The following is a 15,418-nucleotide window of genomic DNA, read 5'->3' on the forward strand; positions in this document are numbered from 1 at the left end:
GCAGTGTTCACACAGGGGTTCTGGCCAGGGTCTGCAGTTGAGCTCAGAGCTCACTGCACATGCGCAGAACAGCCAAAGGAGAGTGGAGGGGGTATCTCTTTTGCTCCATTTCTGCATCTGCTGCTGGCAGGGTGGATGTGTTATAGAATATTTCACAGGAGAAATTGTTGAAATCTTGCACAAATGCTACCAGGAGTGAAACTAAACCTGACATGTACATGCCATTTCTGTCAGATTTGGTATTATTTGCATTTTATTTAGATGATAAAATCCTCCTGTCTGCATGTATAGTGAACACCTTACGTTTCCCTCTACAGAAAACTCTGTAGAGTTGCCACCTTGTTACAGTAAGAAACTATGAGAGTTTGTCATTTTCCTTTGTAATGGATTATGCTTTAATAAGGGATGCTGGAGAATGCAACGTGCGAAAATTCCCTGGAACATGTTTTAGATGAGAGTGGCTCTGATTTATGGCCTTCTATGATGGATTTAATCCTTTGATTGCTGGTCCTAGAAGCTGTTGTACAAAAATGAAAGGTGGAATGTCTGTGGCTGAGAAGATCTGAGTAGGATTCCTAGGCTAGGGACAGAAATTTACATGCAAACTGGCATAGGTGATCAGAAACCGGTTAAAATCTGTAATGCATCAAAAGTTCAGTGCACATAAACTGCTTTCAAAATGCCTGAAACTGGCTTAAGATAAATCTGGATGGATGTACTATGAGACTCAGCTGATTTAGGTTAAATTGGTTTATTGAATTTCTGTCCCAGATCCTCTCTAGATTCAAGTTAACTCACAGTCCCCCAGCAGCTCCCCCATATTTTGCACCTCCCCCATCAGGCCCTCTTGTAGGGTGGGCAGGCTAGCCTTGGCCCAAGATGTCTTCTCCAGTCAAGTAGGGATGCATGCTCTGGTGCCCCCCTTGCTTCTGGCCTGGGCCATGCAGGCTTGTGGCTGCATTTTTGGAATCAAAAACAAATGTCTGTTCACTTGCTTATCAGTTCAATCTCTGCAGCTTAGATTAACCTGCAAAGGTGAATTGATTTAGCCTTGGGCTTTTTGACTGTCTGTACTTCACCCTAGGAAGCATCTCTCTGTGGTTTCTCAGTTTCTGGCTAATCTATAATATGTGATGAGGGCTCCATTTTTTTTTAGAAATCTGCTAGCGTTCCTGCTAACTTTTCCATTTTGAGGGGCCAAAATTAGTATTTATGTTGTCAGTCTCATCAGCAGCCTTATGCACTTGAGGAATTTTTTTGCCTCCAATAAGAGGAGAGAGAAAGAAGAGAAGAGACTGTTGGGGGAATGAAGAATTGGAAGAGGATTGTTAGCTGGAAGAGGATCGTTAGGTGAGAGAGTATCGGTAGGAATGAGAGAGGAGGAGCAATTTGATGAGAGGAGAAGGGAATTAGAGTAGAAGGAGGAACTAATGGAGAGAGAAATCAATGCAGTATGGGAATTGTGCTGAGAGCATAGAGTTTGAGGCAAAGGAGGGGCTGGAATGAAGTACTATTTGAGATGAGAGAATAGATGGTAGGAAATTATTATATTTAGACAGGTTTCAGGCTTTTAATACAACATGGTAAATGAATTTCTTTTTAAAATAAAATCATTCCATCTTTGTAAGAGAACCATATTCTCTCTCTGTTTTCCCTGGTAGAAAAAGAAGTGAAAAATAAGAAAGGAAGTTGGTTTTCTTCCCCTTTCTTTTGTGCCATTTTTATAATATGGGAAAGAAAGGAGAGCTAGAAGTGGAGAATAAAAATGGAAAGGAAGTAGAATGTTCATTGCTGAACTGACAATACATTTTTGAAACATTTCAAGTAAGTTTCATTTCTAAATCTGTCACTTTAAAGTAGAAGTGAGAATATGGCAAACCTTTTCTGTGAACACTTCATTGCACTTTGAAAAGCAAACATTTTGACCAGCAACACCTGCTTCCCATAATTACTGCGGCTCTTCCATGGCCTCATGTGGAGAAGGAGCAGGAAGATGGCCTCAGGAGACAGCAGAAAGGGCAGGAAATGAGAACTTTTTGGCAGAAACCCAGTCAATAGGCAAGAATGGGTGGCTGTCATTTCAAGGAGGTGGAAGACATTATGTTCCACACTTGGGAACAAGAAAAGGCTTATCAGAGGAATGAGAGAGAGAAGCAGATGGGAGGAAAGATACTTTCTCAGTTGCTGTTCCTCACCTTTTACTTGGGCTTTTAATTATGGAGGTTAAAACCAATTTCTGGTTTTGCTGTTACATAAACAATGAGAATCACTCATTAAAATAGATCCTCCTGGTGTGCACTGGATTACTGGAAATTGTTATAATTGCATGCTGCAATTTTATAGTAGAAAAAATTGCCAGTTTTTCCTATGCCTTCATTTCCCTGGACTGAATTTGTGTTGTAGTTTGAGTACACTAATCTACTCCCCGGCGAGTCAGATGGTAAAACATAAGCACAACACACCATGACAACCAAGTTAATAATGCCTTGCAGTTGGAGGAAATTGTTTGTTCAATAATAGGAATGAAGAAGGCATAGAACATAGCAATCTATATCCCTAAATCCTTTAAGCAGCTGGATGTGCCGTATGCTAGCAATTATCCAATACAGTAAGAATAGCACACTACATTAACATTAAATGGAGTTAGCTTAATCTGGGGTTTTGGTACCAGTTTGATATTGGCTCCTTAGTTCCCATTCACAGCATGTTTTTGTTTTCAGTGGAGTGCTGCACCCCGGAGACCATAGAAAGCGATCACAAAACTGTTCCTTCCTTCTTCCTTGCCTTTAAGCAGCACTTTCCTCTCCCAGCTGCCTGGGCTTTGCAGGCTGCTGCCAATAGACAGCTGTCTCCCTGTTTGCCTGCTCCTTGTGTTGCCCCTAGCCATGCTGCCCTCTCAGCCTTTACTTATATACCATCTATTTCCTTGGTACATAACTCCTGCTTCTGATCCACCTTGTGCACACCACAGCTGCCTTTAACTTTTGACCCATATCCTCCCTCATTCCTTATTGTTCAGTGCAGGAACAAAAGGGTTAATTTTTCTGGAGCACTGTTTTAGTCATTGGACTATGATTCCTTTCTATCCCTTACCTGTGTCACAGATCAGAGTCTAGTCGGTGCTTCCATGCAAGGACAAGGAGGGGAGTAAGGGATATAAATCCACTCTTCTGTACCATCTGTACCTGGCTTCCAGGACCCTGGCTACTGGCACCGCATAGTCCCTTCCCACCAATGAGCATATGAGCAAGGAGGGGAGGGCAGCCTTCACTTTGTCACGGTTTTCCTCTCTCCCACATAAAGCTGATCTGACGAGGGGGTAGTTAACGCTCTTGGTCCTGCTTCCCCAGCTCTTCTCATCTTGAGCAGCTCCCTCACCCACAGCAGATGGAAAATGCAAGAGACAGCCCGTAATATCTGCCCATGCTTTGAAACCTCTGCAAGAAAAGCTGTACAGAAAGGAAAGTTGTATTGTTTTGGTTGGGGGATGGTGTTGTTTGCACCTCTACCTGTAGAGGTGAATTTTCAGCTGTTCTCAGTAGCTCTCTGGGAAGGTTACTACTGCTTGAGTGATTCATTCCTTTTGTTGTTGCCTTTTCATTGTGCAAGCTAAGGGAAAGTATGGGTGGGAGTGACTTAATCAGTGTTTGTATCTCTGGCCTTTTCGCTGATACAGACTTCTTTTGCCTAGCACAGGGCTGCAGACTCCTGGGCCTCTCATCATGGGGGCATGACTGCAGATAGCCCATCCTCCCCTTACCCCACGGGCAGCTGGGCTTCTTCCCCCCTCTTCTGCACGTGCAGCCTATCTCCTTTCTCAGCTGTGTGCACAGTGTGATCCCTGTACTGTTGCTGTGCAGACTGGTGGGGTGCAACATGACCCCAGCTGTGCAAGGAGTGCATGTAGTAAAAACTCCCTGGAGCCTCTCTCACTGTGCTGCCCTGCCCCCCTGTGGAACGCAAAGGCCAGAATGAGCAAAGGAGCAATGTTGGGGAGCAGTGGCTGGGTTGGGAGCCTGTGGGCCTAGCATGATGACCACATGCCCTGGCCTAGCATGCTGCCAACTAACTTGACCTTTCTAACAACTACTTACTTTCTCCAAGCTGCGGAAAGTTTGAGCTATTGTGACACTTACTTATACCAAGCAGTACCCTACCCTACCAAGTAGGTTTGTAACAAGCAGGACCTACTTGTTTTCATTGTGCTATGTGCAACCCAAATCCCAACGCTGCTAAATATGCGTAAGGATGCCTCGACCTTGCTTATAAGTTAGGTGCAATCTCAGACTGCCTCTGCTCTCAAATTTGCTCAAGACACAAGGCCAAACTCACTCTTGGCAGGTATTGGCTTCCAAATTCTCTGGTACACACTTTTAGAAATCTTGCACTTTTATATTGTGATTATCATGTTTTTAAATGTTTAGATTGTTGCCACAATCACTGCCACTTACTATCTAACTCAGCAGGAAGCTATTGAACTTCATTTGACTCCAAATATAGCCCCTTTGTTCAAGCTGTTCTGTCTTTTGATGCATTTCAGTTTTTCTTTGCACATCTCTTATCTGCTCTAATGGAAAAGGTTACTCAGAAGGCAAGCAAGAGTAAGTAGCATCCATGTCTGTCTTGCTACTGGGTACACTACACTTGCTGTCTGCTTTCATGGAAGGTCATATCAAGTTCATTCAGTGTTGTGAATGAAAATAATCAATTGATGAAAGTACAGAACTGGAAACCTTAGTGTATTTTCTTCTGTCTGGAGAAGGCCAGCTTTATTTTAGATAGAATGATTGGGATGTTTTCAGTTCTAAAGGCAGATGTCTTTTGAGACCTTCAAACAAAAGTACCACAGTGAGAACCTATTATTGTAAAAACTTATATCACAATAACAGATTGCAAATAAGTGAAGAGTAAATAAATGAGGTGCTCACTTTCCCTGTTGCTATTTCATTTAATCTTTTCAGTATAGCCATATTAGGAGCAAAACCCCAGAGGGTCTAGAGTTTGGCCACAAATGTGACACATTCAATGACATTCAAGTCCTGACATTTGACATGATGACTACTGTCACAATATCACTACACTGCATAAATGACACTGGATCGCAGTTTCAGTGCAGAAAAATGTATGCTTCAAAGAGTGGTGGCAGAAAAGGACCAGCCATATCAAGGAATGGCCAGTTCTCTTCCTCTGACTTCAGGAACAGATCTTGCCTTTGTTCTGGAACAGGGAAGTCCTGCAACTGGCATGTACACACATTGCCCTTCTAATCAGGGTTGAGTGAGTGGCTGAATGTGTTGCTGCTTTTCTGCAATTGATTCAATGATGCAATCCCAGGACAACTTTTTCTTTGCACTTTGCAGTGTCTTGGGGCAAACTGCTAACATTTCTTATCCTGTGAACCTTTTTCAGAGTATATCCTGGGACCATGGGAGGATCTAGAATTTTGAAAAAGGGGTGTGCAATGGCGTGGTGCTTCATCACATACAAAAGCACATCTTTTTTGCTAGTTAAAAAGAAATCTGAAGCTTTACTAAGATCCGAGGGACTTAACTGCTGCATTATGCAATTTAAGATTGAAGCAAAACCAGATATAACTTCATTGGAATGCATTTAAAGCAGTCTGCAGGGCTGTGAAATAAGACCTTCACTGCCAGGAGCAGCTAACAGACAGGACAGTTACAGAACAAAGGCTAGCTTGAATTGTGGAAACATCAAGACAATTAAAAAGAATAGAAGGGTCATTAATACCTGCGGAATGAAGAGTTTAGGAGGGATCAGGTAGCTTATAATGAGCCATGAAGTCAGTTGACTACATCACTGCTGCCTGAATAGAAATATTACTGCTACTGCCAAGCAGTTAGTTTTAAACTCTGGGTAAGAAGAATCAAAGGGGGTGGGTGCAAGTGAACCAGTCTACACTCACCCCCAGATCTGACTCTGCCTGGGACAATGGGCATGAATGTCATAATGTTTGTGCTTTGTCCCAGGATAAAGTGATTCTTTTGGGGCAAATCCAATGTCTGTAGCTTCAGAGTCATCCAGTAGGGGGTTCCCATGGTCACCTTTTAATAATATGACACTGTCTGTCAGTGTTAAATTTGGACCTGTTAACTTTGGTGTTAGTTTGGCAAGATGAAGCAATGCTTGCTTAAACTGGTTAACATAAATAAATCCATCTTTATATTATGCAAGATGCATGTGTAAAAAGTCTCTCTCTCTCTCCACGTTACAGTAAAATGACAATTTCCATTTTAGATCGTTGTGGAAATCAAATTTGTACTGTATGTGTATGCAGATACATTGATCTTACACCCATTCCAAAAGAGAACTAATGTATTATAAGCACATTGGATACTGTTGCAAAATCCATGAAATAAAAGACTTTTTCGTGTTCATATCAAAGTATTTTAAAATGCAGTGCTGGTATTTTCTTTTGCCATTTTTTTAGTAACCTGGCAAACTGTGTATGAGTGTGTTTACATATACGTGTGCACACAATATATGGAATAGTTTTCACTTAGAAAATAAAATCCCTATAGAAAGGGTTTTGTGAGACTGTTTCAGGAAATCTAAGAAATCTACATTTGCAATCTGTTTCTTTGCCTGGGAACTTGAAAAGTTCAAGAATTCCACAGAAAATCATAATTGTTACTAGTATGTTTTGTAGTGTATATATGGAATGATAATGAACTAGGGTTACCATACGTCTGGGTTTTCTGAGACATGTTGTCTTTTTGGCTCCTCTCATCTCAGTCCAGGGTGGTTTTTTTTTTTTTTTAATATATCAATAAATGTCTAGGATTTTGATTTGCTCAGTGTCAACATTTTCCCCAGCACTTCCTGACTTGCCCTAGCAAGGAGCTGCTTGGGGCTGGGGGCAGCGGGAGGAGGGCAGTTGGAGGCATCACGTGTGCCTGTGCATGCACATGAACATGGCTGGCGTGCAGCCGACTGGGCAGGGCAGTGGGAACAGCCTCTGCAGCTGGATGCAGGGAAGTCTGTGGGACAGGGGTTGGAGGGCCAGGGCTTGGGACTGTCTTGGGGCCCTCAGCCTCAGGCAGCTCCTTGCTAGGGCAAGCCAGGAAGTGGTGTGTGTGGCAAGGTGTTTGGTAGAAATGTGGGGAAGGGATGGGTGTATTGCGGGGGCAATGCTTGCTGGTGTTGGGGGAAGCTGTCTAAGCGCTGGGGCTGCAGCAAGACAGGGAGGCACCTGCCCCTCCAGCAGAGAAAGGAGGCTTGAGGGTAGCAGGCAGCTGTATGCCCTGGCCGGCAGCACCGGGGACAGTGCTCTTGCTGTTGGGAGCAGGGCAGCTGGGGATGCTGTGGGGAGCAGGGGGCTATGGGTCAGGAACAACTGGTACAGAAGTGATCTGGTATAACTGGATCGCCTAACTCGGTTATATTTCAAGTGTTGATGATGGAGTCTTTATACTCTTTTGATATACTTTCTTTTCCCAAATAGTGTGTGGATAGGGAGATTTCTATATCTTTTTGGATAGGTTAATCAACACACAATGCAAAACCAAAATACCAAGCAATATTTATCCCACAAGGAGAGTGTGGAGGGAAAATTGTCACTGTACAATAATGTTGGACTTAATTTGTGCTCTTCAGTACCAGCAGATGCGTAGTCTGTGGGGAGTAGTTTGGCTACATTTGGGATGATTGTTTTATTTTGTTCTGTTTTGTTTTCTGTTTTATTTACATCTGTCTGTTAAATCAGAGATGTAAATAAAAAATGCAGCACTCAGCAACAACTTTTGGGTTTGTGACTTCCCTGGAGGAGTTTGGCTCCATAAAATGATGAATGGCTTACAATGAGATGTAACTATTATATTTTCATTTCTAACAGATATAACCCTGTTCTGGTATTTTTTCATATTATAACTATTTCCCGCAGACCAGCACTTTGGAACGTGACAAAGAAAACAAGCACACCCTAAGAATGATACACTATATGATTCATATATTTTGATACCAGGTTTTAAAATTTCATAATGCTGTGAAGAGCAAAAAAGATAGATTTTAGTTTTCATGGCTTATGACTGTATATAAGAGAATGGAAACTACTTATGGAAAACGTGAGCTGAGGGTTGGGGATTCTACAGAGCTACAGAGAATCTTTCCTCTTAAGCTACAGAGTGTGGGGGTGAAGATATATTACCTCTGTCCTTTCATCCATAAATAAAGATACGTTGTACTACATGCTGTGTATTCAGGCAGAGTCAGATGCGTCCTCTGGCAGAGTGCCCCATCAGCAGCATGCTAGGACAGTCCAAATATGTAGGTAGGTGTTGGACTAGAGACTAGGAAGTAGCTAGCTTGGCCCCTAAGACAAGCATAGTGGAGCAGTATCCAGGCAGGACTCAGTCAGGTTGACTATCTATGCCTCCAGAGAGCCCATTTTTACATTTTCAGAACCATTGTAGTTTTCTTGTCTCTCAGACTGTCCTTTCCAGATTCTCCCCATGAACAGGATAATAGTCTAGAGGTTCTCCAGACAAAAGGTGCTTAATGTGACAGGCTCATTTGTAGTGTGTCCAGTTGGGTGCTTGGATTCAGCAGTTTGATTACTCACTATAATCTCTGAAAGTTGCTTATCACCACAGAATTACAAAACAGAGACTAAATTGATTGATTTTTTTTTTCTTATTGAAATAAGAAAACTAAGTATGGTGGTAGAGTAATTTGTTAAGCATCTCATTTATCAAAATATCCTGGCCCAGTAGTGGCAAATTAAAGTTCTTGCTATGCAAGCCTAATTGTCTAAGAGTCAAAACTAGAAGTGAGACCACCTTTTTCAAAGCTCTGTGTACTTTATGTACAAAAGTATATGCACATTTACAGAATCATTGAACAATAGGGTTGGAAAGGATCTTAGGAAGTCATCAAGTCCACCCCCTGCTCAAGGCAGAATTCTCCTGAATAAACCATCCCAATCAAGTGTCTCTCTAACCTGCTCTTAAATGTGTCCAAAGATGGAGGTTCTATAATGTCTTCAGTGCTTACAAGGTCTGAGTAACTATTTTTCAAAAGAATTTTTAGCAGTGGTCTAGTTGTGCTTCCACTGATGTCAGTCATAAAACTGACTCCGTTGAGAGCAGAGTTAGGCCTTGTTTACATGCTAATTTTGGGTGGCTCCTGAAGCTTTTGGAGACCGGGTGGGTGGAGGGGCCAAGGGGCAAGCAGAGTCTGTAAGGAGAATTGGGAGACTAGAACGGTTTGCCAGGTGGGCAAGTGGAGTCTACAGAGGGGTTGGTGGGGTCCAGCAGGGTTTGGTGGCATCAGGAGGGCTAGCTAGAGTCTTTGAGGGTGTTGGGCAGATGGATTTCATAGACATTAGGGCTGGAAAGGACCTCGGGAGATCATCGAGACCAGCCCCTCACCCGAGGGGCAGGAAGCCAGCTGGGGTCATAGGATCCCAGCAAGATAAGCACCCAATTTACTCTTGAAGGTTTTTAATGTAGGTGCTTGAACCACCTCCGATGGCAGGCTGTTCCAGACCTTGGGGGCTTGGACAGTAAAGAAATTCTTCCTTATGTCCAGCCTGAAACAGTCTTGCAGTAGTTTATAACCGTTTGACCTGTCTTCCCTTGGGGCTCTCTGGTGATCAAACGTTCCCCCAAATACTGGTGGTCACCCCTGATAAACTTATAGGTGGCCATCCGATCACCCCAAGCCTGCTCATTTCCAGGCTAAAGAGCCCCACGGCTCTCGACCTGTTGTCATAAGGTCTGTTTCCTGACCTCTGATCATGCGCATGGCTCTTCTCTGGACTCTCTCAAGCTTCTCTACATCCTTTTTGAATTGTGGAGCCCAAAACTGGATGCAGTACTCCAGCTGTAGCCTTACTAAGGGTGGGTACAAGGGGAGAATGATGTCCTGGGATTTGCTTGAGAAGCATCTGTGGATGCAAGCCAGCATTTTGGTTGCTTTACTCACCGCAGCATTGCATTGAAGGCTTAGATTCATCTTGTGGTCAATGATGACCCCCAAGTCTCTTTCTTCCGTAGTGCTAGCCAGCATAGCACTGCCTGCCTTTAAGGATGCTGCAGATTTTTCTTCCCAAGGTGGAGAACCTTGCATTTTTCAGTGTTAAACACCATAATGTTCTCGTCCGCCCATTTCCTGAGCCTGTCCAGGTCATCCTGGATTGCTCTCCTGTCTTCAGGTGGATGCTTTGCCCCAAAGTTTCATGTTATCGGCAAATGATTGGGGGGGGGGGGGTGCTCTCCTTCTCCCTGAGACCAGGGGCTATTTTTAAGCCCCTGAGCCAACCAGCCTCACTGATGTTGTCCGCCTGTCTCCCACCCTGACTGACTTCCTCAGCTCAAGGTACCAGTGAACACTAGTAAAAATGGCACCAGGAGTATCTTGTGAGAGAGGGTGTTTGGCAGGCTCAGGGAGTGCTGCCTGGTGGGGGGGCCTAAAAATAGTCTGGTTCTAGGAGGGATGACAGGAAAAATGCATCCCCATGGCTGAGGCTAGCTGCTGGGATCCAGATACTGGGATTTCCTAGCCCTGGGACTGTGTTGGGAGTTGTACAGACGTTCAATTAGATCAGTCTTACTGAACCTTATCTAAGTTAGACTGCCTTGGAGGTAAACCTAACTTAGACTGGATCAGCCATTTTTAGACCGATCCAAGCTTCTTGGTCTTCTGTATAGTTCACATTTAGATCCACCTTACTAGACATGTAAGTGTAAGGTCTGCACCTGGGCAAACTTAGTTTGATTGGGTAGTCATGTTTAACACAATCTAACCTCCCCAAAAACCTGTATGTACCCTAACCACTCTAGGCTACATCTTAGTGTAAATACCCCTGCTGCCCCACCTCCCCCTGGCCTAGATTGAGCCTACTACCACGCCCTGCCCTCCCCAGTGTTGGCATTGGGTTTATGACCCAGATACCTTGTTCCAGGTGGACCCAAATCCTCGGATCAACCACAACTTCCATTTGATAATAGGCAAATGTTATTGATACAGTGATAGCAGATCAGAATAACACCGGCAAGGCAAACAAAATAACCTGTCCCCCCCAATTCTATATGTACCAGTCCTAGGGTTTTCACAGAGGGGAAGGTACATTTGGCCAGTATGCAAGCTTCACTCTGTGGTTCTTCCTTGAATGTCAGATGTCAGCAGCCTGGATGTTGATGGCTGAGCCCTCCCCACCCCCAGGGGTGTGGGTGAGATGGGCTGGTGGTGTGCCCTCTGTCCTTGGTGGTCTTGGGTTCCCTGCTCAGAGGCCCTTTGCTCTGAAATCCCTCCTTTAGTATGCTTTCTCTCCTCTGATGTTGGTTTCCCTATGGTCAGCATACTGACCACAGTCTATCCTGTCAGCATGTTCCTTTGTTTCGCAAACACATTGTATGCACACATCTTAAGTTGGTCATTTACTGGTGTCTTAATTTGGGCATGTCCCAGCATCCTAATTTGGTCTGTTCAGCAAAAACAGAAAGCCCTGGGGCTCTGTAGCTGGTCACTAACCTGACTCCAATGTGGCAAGCCTATCTTATGTTATGGGTACACTGTTCATGTTTTGAATTTCCCAGGATGTGTGTACCCATTTGTCTGTTGGCCTTGGATGTGGTGTCTGCCTTGAAGGCTGTGAACCTTTGTCGCAAACAGGTTTTTAGAAACCAGTTAATCCTTGCCATTCCCCTGAACCATTGTTATAATGCAATATCTACTTTACCTACAAGACCATTCCTAAAAACAAGCCTCTAAATATCATCATTTTCTAGCCATCACCCAGCACCCCAGGTCCCTGCTTACTGACCCACCTATCTCTCCCACCTTTGTACTTATGGCTTCCTGTGCTGCCTGTCCCAGGTGAGCAGGCAGGGAAGGGTTAGCCTGTCTGCTTGGCTGCCACTTCTGCTGTCTGGGCCACTGCTGGGCAGGCAAGTTAATCCTTTCCTGCCTGCTCTTCTGGGGCAGACAGTACAGGCAGCCACAAGTGGGTGGTGGGGGATGAGCGAAGCCCTTGGGGTTAGGGGCAAACCTGGAATGGGAAGGGGACAGATTCTTACCTCTCAGTCCTCTCATCCCCTGCTGGCCAGAACATGCGACAAAACCAAACTTGAGCTAACACTAACACCATCTGATTTTTGTGTGGCTCACTGTGTAAAGTGTAACAAGGCCTTTTGACCACCTTGAGCAATTGTATAAATCCTACTTTGAGCCTGTTATATTGAGAGGGGATGATTGAGCAATAGTAAATATCTGCCACTTTTGTATATCAGTTCTCAGACAAATGTAAATCTTTTTGGATTAGGGATTGGAATAGGAAGTTCGAGGAGTCCACAGTATGTTAAGATAGAAACAGTGGAAAAAGGTATGAAAGGCATCAGCCCCCACTTATTCTAATCAACCATGCTATTTGTGGTTTGGAATGGCTTAGATTACAACATAAAGAAATATAATTTTTCTTTTTTTATGTATGTGTTTCTGTTTTAGGCAACCAGGGCTGCCCTTACACAGCACTGCACAAACTTGGGAGATTCACTAGGCAAAGAAAATGATATTGCCCTGATTATTGATGGCCAGACGCTGAAGTATGCTCTCTCATTTGAGGTCAGGCAGAGTTTTCTGGACTTAGCACTGTCCTGTAAGGCAGTCATCTGCTGCAGGTAAGAAATATCAAGATTTTTCTCTAGTGTAAAACTGGCATGGAATTTGTGCAACTTTTACTTGTGTTCTAACTAACTATCAATAGCACATGCAGAAAATAGACAAGTAAGAAACCCAGCTTATTGTTGAGAGAAGGGGAGATGTCTGATGCTCGTTTATTCACACATGGGGCTGAGTTGTCTGTTATTTAACAATTGTTAAGAAGCTAACCTATTCACAGGGTGGTCCCACAATGGCTGTGTGGGAGGAATATTTCCATGCCAAAGGCAGTTCTGTGGCAGCTGCTGCTGCAGTTGCTTCCGTAACTGTGGTGCCTCTAACTCTGCAGGAGTGTGTGAACAACTGGCTAATCGATGAAGTATTTCATTTTCCTTTTTCCCTTACCCTGACAACTTGTGGTCACAAGGCAGACAGCCTTTGTGAAGCACGCAAATGATGCATACCCCCTGCCCGGACTCTGGTTATGTTACATTCTTTTCAGCTGTGGAAATGTACTGGATCTTGAAAACTGAACTAGTGTGATGGTCATCTATTAAAAATAGTGCCATGACTGAGAAACAGAGGAAGGATTTTCCCCCTATAAAAAGAAGAGTTTCTTTTAAAACTGTAGATTTTACTTTTTTTTTTCCTGAGCAGGAACTTATAACTGTTATAAAGTATTAGGATATAATAAGGAAATGAGGGGCCTCCTGACCCCTTGATTGCAAGGGTAGACATTGAAGAATGGAACTTGTGACGTAACGCATGTAGTTGTACTTAAGTGTAGGATTTAAATAGCCGGAGGTTGATTCCACTTCGATTGACAGCCCGTGCATTAAGTAGAGCTGCGGAGAGAGACAAGGAAATTTATACTGAATACTTTGTCAGGTACAGAATATCTCAGCAGTATGTGTTAGGTTGTATTTTGTGTGCGTTTCCCTAGATGGCTGCCATCTATGATGTTCTCCAGTGAATATTATCCTAGCTTAGAGGTCTGACTAGGTGTAGCACTGAGCATTCTCCTGGTTTTTAATTTTCACAGAATTCTTTTCACTATTGTTATGCTGCTGATTTTAAGTTTGGTGAAATTGAAAATGTTAGTGATATGAATATTTTATTAGGCTAGATTCCTTAGTCTTTTTTTTAAGAATAAAGGAAATCTGGAGACTTCAGTAATCTACCCAGTCATCCTCCTTATTGTTTTTGAAGGTTACTACATTGTACTTCAATTCATGCTTTGTAGTAGTAATATTTCAATTTCAGGGGTAGGACTGCACCTCAACTCATGAAACACTAGTAGCAAGGCTGTTTAATGTATGTATCACTGTATTCAAAGAATCTATAAATACCAGTGTGGAAAATACTAGAAAGCTAGCATGGCCTTTGGCAGACTCTGTAAGTCAGTCTGGGACCATAGAGGCATCAGAATATTGATGAAACTGAAGGCCTACAAAGCCAACGTTCTCCCAACCCTCCTCCTTTACACCTGTGAAACCTGGACCATCTACCGGTGTCCTGTCAAGAAACTAAACCATTTCCACCTGTGCTGCCTGCAAAAGATACTAAAGATCAAGTGGCAGGACAAGATCCCAGACACCGTGGTGCTCAGGTCAGTTCTCCCCAGCATTCCCATTCTACTGAAACTGGGGCAGCTGAGATGGGCTGGCCACCTTTCAAGAATGGCCAACACTTGCCTGCTGAAGAAAATCTTCTACGGTAAACTGCCAAATGAAGTATGCTCTCGCGGTGCACCAAAGAAGCAGTACAAGGACACCCTAAAGGTGACCCTAAAGAGTTTCAGCATTGACCTGGAGTCATGGGAGCAATTTATTCACAACCGGTCCATCCTGGAGGTCATCAATCCAGAATGGAGCACTGGCCTTCAAACAGCAACACGTGGCAGAAGCAATGAAGTAACGTGTGAGCAGGAAAACGAAAGCCTCTTGTACCCAGTCCTCATTACTCTCCTGCCCCTGCTGCAGCAGATTGTTCAAGACAAAGACTGAGCTTACAAGTCACCTACATACCCACGCAACCTAATCTCCACCCTCCTCCTTTCTCCTTCCTCTCTCTTTTCTACTCCTTCCTTTTTTCTCCTTTTCTCCCTCCCTGTTTCTTTCCCACTTCTTTTTTCCCTTTTCCCCCTCCTGTCCACCCCATCCTTCTGCTGCCGGATGCAATTGTCTTCACCTATGAAGGACACACAAAGATAAATACTAGTTAACTAATCCCCAAAATAACCTGGGTGTGATGAGCAAAATATTTTTGGTGTTTGTATAGATGGGGGGAAAAAGGAGCCATTCTGTATTCATTTGATATTCTTTCTGAAAATCAGAGAGGAGTTTCATTTTTCATGTGCCCTTGAATGCCACGTCCTGTTTGCCACTTAAGAATTATGCTGACTATATATTTATATAACTGACAGTGCATTTTTTTTCTTTAGGTTTCTCTTTCTATTTTGTCCTAGCCTTATCATTAATGTAAGGAGGAAAACTTCAGTGTGATCATGTGTGTGTAGGAGAGGCTTTGAAATTTAGTCCTGACTGCTTTTTCAGAAATATGTCAGTAAGATGACTACTCCTTACTTGCTCATATGCTTGTGATCTCATTTTGAGATTCATATTTGTGGATGTTACTGGTTGTAATTGTTATCATGCAGTCTGTAATTTATTAGTTGCTCTTCATAATATAATAATTACAGTACAGCATTTTGCATTTATAATATAGATTATAATCTCTCCTAAGTAGGCCTTTGTTTCTGTGAAGCAGTAAGCTCTTTATGAAGCTGTGTGTGTGTGTGTGT

General features: G+C 43.4%; 1 protein-coding gene across 1 annotated transcript in view; it reads left to right on the forward strand.

The window, feature by feature from the left end:
• Positions 1 to 15,418, forward strand: part of ATP8A2 (ATPase phospholipid transporting 8A2) — a 541,321-nt gene that overhangs the window by 202,361 nt on the left and 323,542 nt on the right. Inside the window, exon 25 of the mRNA XM_019530163.1 lies at positions 12,463 to 12,635. Coding sequence (XP_019385708.1) covers positions 12,463 to 12,635 — 173 coding nt within the window. The remainder of the gene's footprint in view (positions 1 to 12,462; positions 12,636 to 15,418) is intronic.

The sequence above is a fragment of the Crocodylus porosus genome, unplaced genomic scaffold, assembly GCF_001723895.1.
Source record: "Crocodylus porosus isolate Cpor-Errol unplaced genomic scaffold, CroPor_comp1, whole genome shotgun sequence".
Lineage (NCBI taxonomy): Eukaryota > Metazoa > Chordata > Crocodylia > Crocodylidae > Crocodylus > Crocodylus porosus.